Below are 13,546 nucleotides of genomic sequence, written 5' to 3'. Positions count from 1 at the left end.
CCTGTCTCAGCCTCCCGAGTAGCTGGGACTACAGGCGTCCGCCACCACGCCCATCTAATTTTTGTATTTTTAGTAGAGACGGGGTTTCACCATGTAGGCCACCTTGTGATCCACCCCACTTGGCCTTTCAAAGTGCTGGGATTACAGGCATGAGCCACCGCACCCGGCCTGCTTGGGGCCCTCTTAGGGCTGCATCAAACCTGCTGTTGAAAATGTCCTAGCAGGGCAGATATGCTGGGGGCTGTGATTTCTTTAGAGGTTTTTATTCACATGGGATCACACGTAACTCTTTCTGTGAAAGATGATTACAATTTTGGTAACAGACGCACTGATTTTTCTCATGTTTAGGGATCTTGGGGTGCAGGAGGACCGGCGGGCCCCACAGGGTATCCTGGAGAGCCAGGGTTAGTGGTAAGTACAGCACTGCTGATGTGATCCCTTTGAAAACCAGATTCTGCATGAAAATAAAGAAGCAAAGTTGCCATTTTGGGTCAGACACAGGTGGGCCGTTTGAGAGATTATAATTGATGAATCAGTGAAAACCCACCATTATCAGTGGGATTCCATCTTGAAGCACAGGTCCCCTGGGGAGGAGCCACTGACATCGTCTTCACAGAAAACAACAGCCCATCCATGATAGAAACGCCATCATTGCATGTTTTAAAATTAAGGGTTTCCTAAATAGGATCTTGGAGCAACAAAAGAAGGCACATTCTGATTTCTACGTCTGAAGATTGATTTGTGTGTGTGTGTGTTTTTTTTTCCCTCGATTTAGGGACCTCCGGGCCAACCAGGGCGTCCAGGTTTGAAGGTAGGCAGTCATGAGCAAGATACATAAATAGAGCCCTGAACAATGAAATAATTGACCACTGTGTTTGTCAGAATTATGGCTTTCCTCTTATCAGATTTCCCGAAGTATTCAATAAACTAAATTGTGTAGCCAGAAGTCTTAATAGCTTTTAATTACTTTTTTAAAATTCAAAAGCAATGAGATTCTTTTTCTTTTCTTTCTCAGGGAAATCCCGGTGTGGGAGTAAAGGGGCAAATGGGAGACCCGGTAAGAATCCCCTCTTGTTCAGAGGAACAGATGGCAAAGTGTGCGTGCTGCTCAGGGGTGGAGGCTGTTCTGATGATTTGAACTTGTATTCATTATCTAGTCACTGCCCAATTTTATGGCTGAGAACTTTTCTTTGCCGAATTATGATGGCACCATTACCCTTGACTGTAAAATGAAAGATCTGACAAAATTTAATACCACATTCAGGTTAATCTGTGTAACACATTTCACCCTAGCAAACAGAGATCGAACGTTTTTGACAATATATTATGTCCAGAGTAACAATTTTGTCAAATCACGGATTTGTTTTGCTTAATTTCACATAAATCCTAAGTTCCAGCCATAAATATGCATATAAATGCAAATATAAATGACTGGAACCAAGAGCACTGAGCAATACACGATCTCCAACCCACTCCTTTTCTACACGGCTCCTCCCCGTCAGTGCCCACCACTCACACCCACTGTCCTTTTGGCTGAAGCATAAAACTTAGTAAGAATAAGCTTCAGAAAAGTGATTTAAGGGCTGGGCAAGGTGGCTCATGCCTGTAATTCCAGCACTTTGGAAGGCCGAGGTGGGCGGATCACGAGGTCAAGAGATTGAGACCATCCTGGCCAATGGTGAAACCCGGTCTCTACTAAAAATATAGAAATCAGATGGACGTGGTGGTGCATGCCTGTAGTCCCAGCTGCCTGGGAGGCTGAGGCAGGAGAATCGCTTAAACCTGGGAGGCAGAAGTTGCAGTGAGCCGAGATGGCACCACTGCACTCCAGCCTGGCGACAAAGTGAGACTCCGTCTCAAAAAAGAAAAGTAATTTAAGAAGGCAACTCACCTAGGGAACAATCTGAACGTCCAGCAGTAGGTGTGTGGCTCTTTCAACAACTTAGGGCAAGTCAATAGTAAGCATCTGCTTCGTGTCAAGCTAGGACTGACACTAGGTGTGGGGATTTATCAAGACAGACCTGATCCCTGCTCTCATGGAGTTCCAGCATGATTGACTAAGTCATGGTATAGACATTTAACAAAACAGCACAAGAGTCAAAATTATATATGAAGACTTCATGATGTGGGGAGGTGCCTATGATATAATGCTGAACAGAAAGTACAGGTTACAAAATATAAACTCAACTTTGTAAAAGCAACAGCAACAAGAAAGACATTAAAATATATACAGAGAGGGATTTCTCAACCTCAGGCTGCTGCTATTTCATTGTTGCGGGGGCTGTCCCGTGTATTACAGGATATTTAGCCACATTCTTGGCCTCTCCCCACTAGATGTCAGTAGCATCCCGTCCCTCCAATTGTGACAACTTAAAATGTATCTAAACATTGTCAAATGTCCCTGGGGGAAGGGATTGCCTAACTATCCCCTATCCCCCACCTTGAGAATCTCTGGCTTACAGAAATGACTGATTGAAAATATACCAAAACAATGTTTTTCAAGTTCGGGAAGCCATGGAGCTCTGGAATATGTTCATCAAAGCCACAGGAGCCCATGCGCCATTGCAGAGTCCAGCAAGCATTGGCATCTTAGTCACTTTCCGCGCCAGTCCAATCAGACACATTTGTAAACTCAGACTGTGGAATAACTTGGAAGTATTTGGCTATGAGACGGCCATTCAAATGATCCCAAATGTGCTTACATTAATTCTTTTAGGTTGTCAGGTGAATGAACACATAATTTTATGATTTTGGGCCAGGCCCAGTGGTTCACGCCTATAATCCCAGCACTTTGGGAGGCCGAGGCGGGCGGATCACTTGAGGTCAGGAGTTCGAGACCAGCCTGGCCACCATGGCGAAACCCTGTCTCTGCTAAAAATACAAAACTTAGCTGGACATGGTGGCCCATGCCTGTAGTCCCAGCTACTTGGGAGGTTGAGGCAGAAGAATTGCTTGAACCTGGGAGGCAGCAGTTGCAGCGAGCCAAGATTGTGCCATTGCACTCCAGCCTGGGTGACAGAGCGAGACTACGTCTCAAAAAATATAAATAAATAAAATAAAATATTGATGCAGAATTCCCAGATGTTCTAGAACGTGTTTGCCCACTTCATTTTAAGAAACAGTGCCCTCATGTATACATATGAAACAAACCTGCACATTGTGCACATGTACCCTAAAACATAAAGTATAATTAAAAAAAAAGAAAAAAGAAACAGCGCCCTAAATGGTTGCTTCTAATTATGACTACGTGATATAATTATGAGCCTTTTACATTTTAATTCTTCACAGTTTTCCTTCTTTGTACCTTTGACTATACTGAGTATATGGCACTTTTACAATATGAAAAAAAATAGCAATATGACCAATATTTTGAAGAAGGTGCCTGCTTGTCAGCCTTTAAGAGTTTTGTTCAGGTTTTTCTCAATTACAAGAATAAGAGTGGCTATCTTTACCAATACCTACTATGCATTTACTCATGTTTTGTTAATGTGTTTGTTCAATGGTTTATTCATGCAGCAGATATCTTTAGGGCAGGTGCTACGCCAACACTGTGTTAGGTGCGTAGATAAATCAAGCAAAAAAAAAACCAAAACAAAACAGACAATGTTTCTAACCTGGCTTTTCTGCAATTTCCCAGGTTTAGGTAGAAATTGAACTCTTTGTGTTTTTTTTTTTTTTCATTTAAACTTGATATTCTTCTAAAAATCCTAACTATCAAAAGCATCAGTAGTCTTAGTAATTATATATTGGGGAATTTACTTTGTTACCCTCAACACAGGAAGCATTTTATGTCTATTACCTATTCAATAGAAGAATAGTTTGAGGTAGGTAATATTACAATCTCCATTTCACAGAGAAGAAAAATGAGGTTTCAAAGTAAGGAAATGTGGACTGAGAAAGGTTTTAAGGAACTTGCCCCGAGTGACAGAGCCAGTAAGGGCCTGGTTTGCAAATATGGGTGACCTATAGCCTGTTCTTAACTATGACTAAGAGGAAAGATCATAGTAAGTGTAGAATAATAGTAATACCCAGAAAAGCACAAAATATGTATCTTCTAATTAATGGTGAGAATTTATGATTGTGGCAAAATTCATTCAAGAAACATTCTTCAGTAGAAAAACATCTATCATGGCATAAATAAAAATTCTGGCTATTATTTTACAGTTTTAAAATATTGAAAATAAATAGAAATAATCTAATCTAACCAGAGTAGGATGGCTTAATACATCCACAGTACATTCTTATGATAGATTATTGTATTGGCATTAAAAATCAGGATCGTTACACAAGGCCAGGAGTTTGAGACCAGCCTGGCCAACATGGTGAAATCCCATCTCTACTAAAAATACAAAAATTAGCTGGGCATGATGGTGCATTATCTGTAATCCCAGGTACTCGGGAGGCTGAGGCACAAGAATCGCTTGAGCCCGGGGGGCAGAGGTTGCAGTGAGCTGAGATTGCGCCATTGCGCTCCAGCCTGAGTGACAGAGGAACACTCTGTCTCAAAAAAAAAAAAAAAAAAAAAGATCAGGATTCTGAAGAGCTTTTAGTATGATAGGAAAAGGCTCACAAAATATTGTTATAATAAAAATACAAAATTATTTAAAAATTTAATAAAATATGCTGTATATTTTAAATTCTGTTTATTATATAGTATGCTGATTATATTTTCAAATACATAAAATTTATTCACCTATATACACATATAAGTACATATACACACATATACACACACACCCCGCAAAAAACTATATCAAAGTTTTAATAGAGATTACTTCTGGATAGTAGGATTAAGAATCATTTTCATTTTTTAAATTTATTTTTAACAATAAGTATGTATTAAATTTTTATAAGAAAAACAGTAAATATCCCTTTATATTCTGTGAGGTACTTGCCATGACTTGTATTTTAAATCCATGACACAGAGGATGGGAAGCATTATACCATAATATATGGGTGAAAATCTTCAAAACATAAATTAATATGAAATTTTTATTATCTTGCTTTTTTTTTTTAAGGGTGAGGTTGGTCAGCAAGGTTCTCCTGGACCCACCCTGTTGGTAGAGCCACCTGACTTTTGTCTCTATAAAGGAGAAAAGGTAACTCCCAAATCCATATGTTACCTAGGAAAGTAGCAATAGAAAACATTTTTTGAACATGTATCTGTGGCAGAAAGTATGGAGGTCTTTCCATGCATCACTGCACTAGTCACAAACCTACTTTAATAGGTTGGTACTACTATTGGCCCCATCATGCGGAATTGAAAATGAAGCTTGGAAGGTTCCCAGTGTTCTCAAGTTTACCCAGCTGCTGAGTGGCAGACCTAGCTCAAGCTGCTAAATTATGACATGTGCTTGTTAACGTTGTTTTGATATGTGGATTGAAAAGACCACTGGAAGCCCAGTTGTCCTTTAGATGTTACAGATGAGTTTGATGTCTTGATAACTGAGAAGTTAACAAATGCATAGAACTGGGCCATAACAGACTCTTGGCAAATATTAATTCCTTTGTCAGTTTCTAGTGCTAATATTACTGGTACCACATGCAGATTCTGTTGTTGCTTTTCAATTGCTGGGTTAAATTTCTCTACTTTGCTCAAAATGAGCCACTTTTTTAATGACTACATTCCCAAATTGTATCTGCTGCCTGGCTCCATGGTGGTCCACTGTGGTGTCCCATATACCTCTCACACAGAGAACTGGCTCAAATAGAGTCTGGTTTACAAGTGTGCTTAGATCTTAGTGCTAATTAGAACAGGTGAAAAGTAATCTCTTAAGGTTTTTTTTTTTTTTTTTTTAAAGGTGAAACAGATTGTAAAAAGAGATGATTTCTGAAGGAGATGGAATTCAATATGTTAAATAATAAGAATAGACCAAATAATATTCATTGTAATTTTTAGGGTATAAAAGGAATTCCTGGAATGATTGGACTGCCAGGACCACCAGGACGCAAGGTAGTTTAAGTACTTTGTGTGTGTGTGTGTGTGTGATATGCTATCTTAACTTAAAATGTTATTTCTCATGGTCTTTATCATTGCTTTAAGTGCTAATATGTATTACCAGAATTTTTCACTATCTTATCATAATCCTATAGAGCCTCTATTCTAAAGTAGTTGTTTTCTTTAAGCTGCTGACAATAATTTTTGTTTCTCATTTTATTTTTGCTTTCCCTATTGCTGAAATATTGTTGCTTGAACCCCTCTAAATGTTGTCATCTCTTAAAGGGAGAATCTGGTATTGGGGCAAAAGGAGAAAAAGGCATTCCTGGATTTCCAGGGCCTTGGGTAAGCATCATTTGCTATTAACATCAGTGAATTTGGAGATACTTCTCTTTCACGTTTTTATAAAACCAGGTCAGTAGTCCCACAAGCTCAAAAGTGAAGAATATCTCATGTAAGAACAAAACATTTTGGATAAGAATTATGGAATAGTTAAATATCCCAGAGCATCCTTCTGTTGACATCATTTAGATAAAACAGGCAAGCAAAAGATAGAACAATTTGGGAAAAGTAACAGGATTGTGACATCTCTTGTGTGGCACCTCAGTGTCAGTATGAAAGTAGCTTGGAATAATTAATTTAAGTCTATTTGATAAAACAACATGGTGATCTAGGGGCAGTAGCTAGAAAAAAATACAATATTAAGCTCCAAACATCACCAAGTGTCACTGATAGAAAGCCCATTCATAGAGTCACCATGGAGGCCAGACCGCAGCTGGCATAGACATTGAGTTTCTTTCGTTCTAGATTTAGTACTGAATGGGGCAATATTGGTTTCCATGGTCATTTTTATTGCTAATGATGCACAGAGCAACTATTAATTTCCAGGAAAATTATATTGTAGGGATTTTAAAGATATTTGGCCCAGCGCAAGCACTAAGTTAAATAAATTAAAATTGGAAAAGCGACGACAACAAAAATACATTCTTAATTAAAACACTGGCAATGACATGAATTTTTTGAATAACAATAAAGGTCACTTCAAGTAGCAAATGTTATAAAGAAATGGCACCTATTTTATATTTATTTCCTTTTATTCAGCTAGCTTTGCAAACAAGACCAAATGTCCATGGAACGATTTGACAAGGTGAAAAATGATGCATTGAGCTGGTTAATGCATTTCGATTTAATTCTGTTTATCCTGATTTTTGTGAATTTATTAGGGGGATCCTGGTTCCTATGGATCTCCAGGTTTCCCAGGATTAAAGGTAAATGTACCTCATTATAGAGATAATAAATACATTTTCACTAGTAAATGCAATTTAGTATAATTCAGAAGTTGTACTGTTGCGTGCAAACACAGTAATTAGGAAGGCAGACACATTCATTTTATGGATTGCAGGATTTAGCTGTGGGTGTAAAAATTGAAGCACAAGATTGTCTGATGCAACGGACAAACAGTGTTAAGACTTTGCATGGTCTCAGTGGGCAATGTGTTGCTTAAATTAAATGAGAATGAGATAATTTGTCACCCAGTCACTTTTTTTTTTTTTTTTTTAAAGGCATGTTTGTGCTTGTTTATAGGGAGAACTAGGACTGGTTGGAGATCCTGGGCCATTTGGATTTCTTGGCCCAAAGGTAAAAAGTGAGCCTATTTGAATATATTCTGATAAAAGTTTATATCCTTAATGTTATCTAATTTATTTTTAAAAGTATTGCCAGGAATCATTCAAGAATGTAATTTTTAGAAGAGACACAGTTAATATTTTATTCAATTGTTACATTAGTTTGTGTTTCATGCTGTTGATAAAGATGTATCCAAGATTAGGCAATTTACAAAAGAAAGAGGTTTAATGGACTTACAGTTCCACATGGCTGGGGAGGCCTCACAATCATGGCAGAAGGCAAGAAGGAGCAAGTCAAGTCTTACATGGATGGCAGCAGCCAAAAAGAGAGCTTGTACAGGGAAACTCCTATTTTTTAAAACCATCATCTTGTGAGACTCATTCATATCACAAGAAAAGTACAGGAAAGGCTGGGCACGGTGGCTCATGCCTGTAATCCCAGCACTTTGGGAGGCTGAGGTGGGTGGATAACAAGGTCAGGAGATCGAGATTATCCTGGCTAACACGGTGAAACCCCCGTCTCTACTAAAAATACAAAAACAAAATTAGCTGGACGTGGTGGCAGGTGCCTGTTGTCCTAGCTATGTGGGAGGCTGAGGCAGGAGAATGGCGTGAATCCAGGAGGCGGGGCTTGCAGGGAGCTGAGATCAGGTCACTTCACTTGAGCCTGGGCGACAGAGCGAGAGTCCATCTCAAAAAAAAAAAAGAATAGCACAGGAAAGATCCACCCATAATTTAATCACCTCCCACTGGGTTCCTTTCACGATGGGTGGGAATTGTAGGAGTTACAATTCAAGATAAGATTTGACTGGGGGCACAGCCAAACCATATCAGTTGTCCCTTGTTATCTGTGGGAGATTAGTTTCAGAACCCCCAGGCTACCAAAATCCTCAGATGCTCAAGTCCCTGATGTAAAACGATGTAGTATTTGCATAATACTTACACACGCCCTACCTTGTATTTTAAATAACTCTAGGTTACTTATAATCTCTAATACAATGTAAATGCTATGTAAACAGTTGTCATAGTCTGTTGTTTTATTATTTTTATTGTTGGATTATTGTTTTTAAAATATTTTGCATGAGAGTGCTGACTGTATATTACTTTAATGCCTGCTGTGTGTTATTATGCATGATTATCATATTATCATATCAGTTCATATTAAGCATTATTATGTTCTACTTTTGAGAAGTGATCCTTTTGAAGGGGAATAATCATGAAAGTTTAAAAAATGCATGGGCTCACATAATATTGAGATTAGAAACAGAGGGCATTTTAGAGCGTTTTCTGCTTTTAATACCATTGCATTTTTTCTTTCCTTTTTAACCTCTGTGATCTCACATCTGGCACTTGCTCAGCATGTGCAAGGGAATTGTGTTCCCTTAAAGCCATGGTGGCATTAAAGGAACATGATTTAGGGGGACACTATTTGCTGCTAAAATAAAATGTAGATTCGGACCTTGTTAGGTGAATAAACTATTAGTCATCGATGCCATGTTAGACATTAATGCTCATAGTATATTTAAGAAACTTGGTGACATCAGAGGTATCCAATTTATAGGCATAGAATAATTTCATTGGAGTTAAATTTCTTTTCTTTTGTGGAAGCTTTGTGACTTGCTATTTACTTCCACTATTGGTTGGTAAGAGAGTAGATGCATCTGTGCTGCTCCTGAAACTCCATGGATGCTTCATTTCTCTAGTAAGCCTATAATCTCTGCTTCTTATATGAATGTGCACATGGTCATTCTAATATTGGTTTAATGCCGGGCAACATGAGTAAAATTAATATTCCTTTAAAAAGTGAATGAATGAATGATTTCAGGGGGATCCTGGAGACCGAGGGCACCCAGGACCACCAGGTGTTTTGGTGACTCCACCTCTTCCACTCAAAGGTTTGTGTTCCCATTCAGTTCCTCCATAAATTATGCAGAAATAGGAGTTGAGTGGCCAGGACAGAAGAGTCTGGCCCAGTATTTCCATAGCTTGCACACTAAGCAGGCTGAATGCACACACTTTAGCATGAGTGTATAATTATACATGTGCCTGAGGTTTTTTCAGTACATAAACTGTATGCTGGGATTGTTATTATGTCATCTTTCAGAAAGTCATTTTTTAATCGCTAAAAATAGTATGAAATCATTTTATTGGCTGGTTTCAGTGGCTCATACCTGTAATCCTAGTACTTTGGAAGGCTGAGGCGGGCAGATCACTTGAGGTCAGGAGTTCGAGACCAGCCTGGCCAACATGGTAAAACCCCATCTCTACTAATAATACAAAAATTAGCCGGGTGTGGTGCCACATGCTTGTAATCCCAGCTACTTGCGAGGCTGAGGCAAGAGAATCATTTGAACCTGGGAGCTGGAGGTTGCAGTGAGCTGAGATCATGCCCTCCAGCCTGGGTGACAGAGCAAGACTCCATCTCAAAAAATAACAAAAACAAAAACAAGACTATTTGACTAACACCTATCAAGATGCTGCCGCCAAAAAGAATAGCCTAAATCAAAGACAAAGAGCCCCATGCAATGTTTACGTGTCTGAGGATGAGGCACAGCCAAAGGGGTTCACATTTCAGGTATTTCATTTTAAATGTAATGAGAAACTGCAAAAATGTCTCCTATTTATACTTTACTGAGTCTCACAAAAAGTAATGGTTGTCTGAATTTTAAAATGCACATATCATTTGTTTGTTCTCATGTGCCATTATCTTTGGCAGGCCCACCAGGGGACCCAGGATTCCCTGGCCGCTATGGAGAAACAGGGGATGTTGGACCACCTGGTCCCCCAGGTCTCTTGGGCAGACCAGGGGAAGCCTGTGCAGGTACGGATGCCCTGATGCCCTGGCTTTACAGGTCAGATTTCCTGCATCATCATTGGCACCAGTGGCTTTCAACTGTAACTGATACTGGAATCACCTTAGGATTGTGTAAAATAATACTGACGCCTGTGCACACCCCAGACCAAGAATGTTGGACTCGTGGGAGACAGGCCTGAGGATCTGATACTGTAGAAGTGCTCCCGTATTTGTAATATATCGCCAGGGTTAGGAACCACTGAACTCAAACCAATTAATCACTTACTTGGGAGGAATACAGGTTTCTCAGCTGCACCCCAGAACATTCAATCAATATCACAGGGGTGTTGTAAGGAACATGTATGTATAACAACAGACCTCCCACAAAATTATCACATGCATATAAGGCTTGGAAACCACTGCTGGGTTAGTGTTCTCCCATGTTTTCCCAACCCTCTGGAAGGCTCTCCCTGTTGACATCTACTTGTAAACTTTAGTACGTTCACCTAATCCCTTGCTTAAATCTCCTGCATGAAAGGTGGAAGTAAAAATTATGATTAAAAAAACTTGCATTCATAATTACTTTAAAAAAGTCTTCTTCCCTCCCCTCAAAATAAAAACAAAACTAAGAAAATGATGGGCCACAGTGGCATTTGGTAAAAAGCCTGGGAAAGGGTCCTATTGGCATAAGGACTTTGAACTCCTTCAGGTGCTGTGCTGGTTAATATTCCTAGTAAGACTAGGAATTGAAGTTTAGAGGGTATTTGCAGTCTGTGAACCCAGGAGAACTGATTAAACCCGTGAGGAGAAAAGTCTTGAATAAACGAAGTTTTACCCAGCCTATGTCTCTTGTTATATTTACCGAGAAGAAGTGAGAAGTTTTCTGAGATATTCAACTGCTAACTACAAAACTCTTGTTTAATCTTCCATGAATCTAGCTTTCAGTTTGCAGGATTCGATAACCGCAAAGCTGGAAAAGCTTTGTCTAGTTCACTTAATCTTTAGATAGCACAGCCTTACCCTAACTGACTCAGGAGCATAAAAATCATATAGAGTATTCCGTTGGTCAGAAAGCACTGGACTCTGGTCTTAGAATTCTCCATTCAGTCTTGTTTGTAATAGAATAGTGTCTCCAGCAGATTAAAATGAAAATCTGATAGTAAGTAACAAGTGTCTCTAGTGGATTCAAACCCAGGAAATCCCTTAATTCACAAGGTTTTAAAAAATAGATCAACCCAATGACTTTCAAATCTTGACTATGACCCATAGTAAGAAATGCATTTGATTTTACATTACATTTATATGCAAAACATACATTTACATTACATGAACATGTATGTATCCATATGTACAGGTGACTGAGACAAAAATACACAAAAGTATACATGTGACACACTCTTCTATCCCATTCATTTCTTTTATAATAAAAAAATGTAATGCTGTCAACAACTGACTCTATTGACTTCACGCTCTACAGTTGGGTGGACAATACTGCAATATACCACACACTGTAGCCCATTCTCCCTGTTGGCAGGTGGCTAAGCATTCTTCTTGGCAATGGGACAAGGCAGCAGGGAGCACCCAGGTTCATCCAATGACTGATTGTCTAGAGTCCACATCAGGTCTTAGAAATGGCATGAAGACAAGATGGCAGCCAAATCCACAGGGGCTCGTTTTCATTTTGTTCTAAGCACAGGAGTGTATCTAGTCCTATTATGTACTAGAATATATAATTTATAGGTAATTATAGATATTATTGGTAATATCTATAGTATTTACTATATATACAATGCATACAACATCTTGTAGATAATTTGGTTATTATCTACGGTATTTACCATGAGATAAGCACAATTTTAGAGTCAGACACTTGTAATCAAATCCCACCTTAGCATTTCGTGAAAGTCATATAGTATAATGTGGTACAGTGACATACTTAAGCATTTGCACTATGAACTAGAAAAGTTCCAGTTTCTCCTACTCGCAAGCTGTGTGGTCTTAGACATTTATTAAACCTGTCGGTACATCAGTTTTCTTATGTGTAAAACAAGGTCTTGGGGTGAAAGAAATAATATGTATACAGCCTTTAGACTGCAGTCTAGTGTATAGTAAAGATTCAATATGTTAGCTATTATTACTACAGATATTTGGCCTAAACTTTCTGTGCCTCATCTATACGGTATAAACTTTGCAGGGTTGTTCGAGGAGTGCATATGTTTGTAAATCTATGGAAGCCCAGCACATATGGACACAATAATGACAGCCATTAATTTAATAAACATGCTACATTACTGATTACTGACAGGGTTTCAGTTATCTCTTGCTGAAAAAATTTCCTAAAACCTCGTGGTTTGAAACAATAGCAATCAGTACAGTACCTCTCACTCTTTCTGCAGTTTAAGAGTTCAGGAAGGGCTGGGCCTGATTGGACACCTCTCTCTGATTTCTCTTGTATAGTCTCAGGAGCCTCCCTGGGTGGGCTCTGTACTAAGGCTTCCTTACAATATGGTAGCTTCTTATCATTGCTTATATGGTAGCTCAGAACTCCAGCCACAAGTGTTTTGGCTCACAAGGCAGAAGTTGAATCATCTTTTCTAATGGCCTTATTCAGAGGGAGGAAACACGCCACCTTTTGATAGAGAAATGTCAAAGTTCAACCAGAGGGTGTGGGGCAGAGCTCCTGTGATGGGCATCAGTGAAAAATGCAGTCTCCCATAGAGAGGATCTGGAGCCAGACACGCTTAGGAAAAGGAAGCTGTGAGAGGTGGCCACTCTCACAGAGGCTTCTAGCTCTCTTTTTTTTTTTTTTTTTTTTCCTTTTTTGAGATGGAGCTTCACTTTTGTTGCCCAGGCTGGAGTGCAAGAGTGCAATGACAAGATCTCGGCTCACTGCAACCTCTGCCTCTCAGGTTCAAGTGATTCTCCTACCTCAGCCTCCCAAATAGGTGGGATTATAGGCACCTGCCACCATGCCCAGGTAATTTTTGTATTTTCAGTAGAGATGGGGTTTCACCATTTTGGCCAGGCTAGTCTTGAACTCCTGACCTCAGGTGATCCATCTGCCTTGGCCTCCCAAAGTACTGGGATTACAGGCATGAACCACCGGGTCTGGCCAGCTTTCAGCTATCTTTAAGCCAAAGACAGCAGCAAGAGGAGTAGGATGTCAAGGGGAAGCAGGATTTCCTGCTG

General features: G+C 39.4%; 1 protein-coding gene across 1 annotated transcript in view; it reads left to right on the top strand.

The window, feature by feature from the left end:
* Positions 1-13,546, top strand: part of LOC105473978 (collagen type IV alpha 4 chain) — a 152,909-nt gene that overhangs the window by 56,080 nt on the left and 83,283 nt on the right. Inside the window, 10 exon segments of the mRNA XM_011728273.2 lie at positions 349-411; positions 776-811; positions 1,016-1,057; positions 5,019-5,099; positions 5,900-5,953; positions 6,224-6,283; positions 7,162-7,206; positions 7,523-7,576; positions 9,389-9,458; positions 10,280-10,384. Coding sequence (XP_011726575.2) covers positions 349-411; positions 776-811; positions 1,016-1,057; positions 5,019-5,099; positions 5,900-5,953; positions 6,224-6,283; positions 7,162-7,206; positions 7,523-7,576; positions 9,389-9,458; positions 10,280-10,384 — 610 coding nt within the window.

This window comes from Macaca nemestrina, chromosome 11, assembly GCF_043159975.1.
Source record: "Macaca nemestrina isolate mMacNem1 chromosome 11, mMacNem.hap1, whole genome shotgun sequence".
NCBI classification, from domain to species: Eukaryota; Metazoa; Chordata; class Mammalia; order Primates; family Cercopithecidae; genus Macaca; species Macaca nemestrina.
Note: the sequence above shows the minus strand (reverse complement) of the source record. Positions and strands in the feature narration are given on the sequence as shown.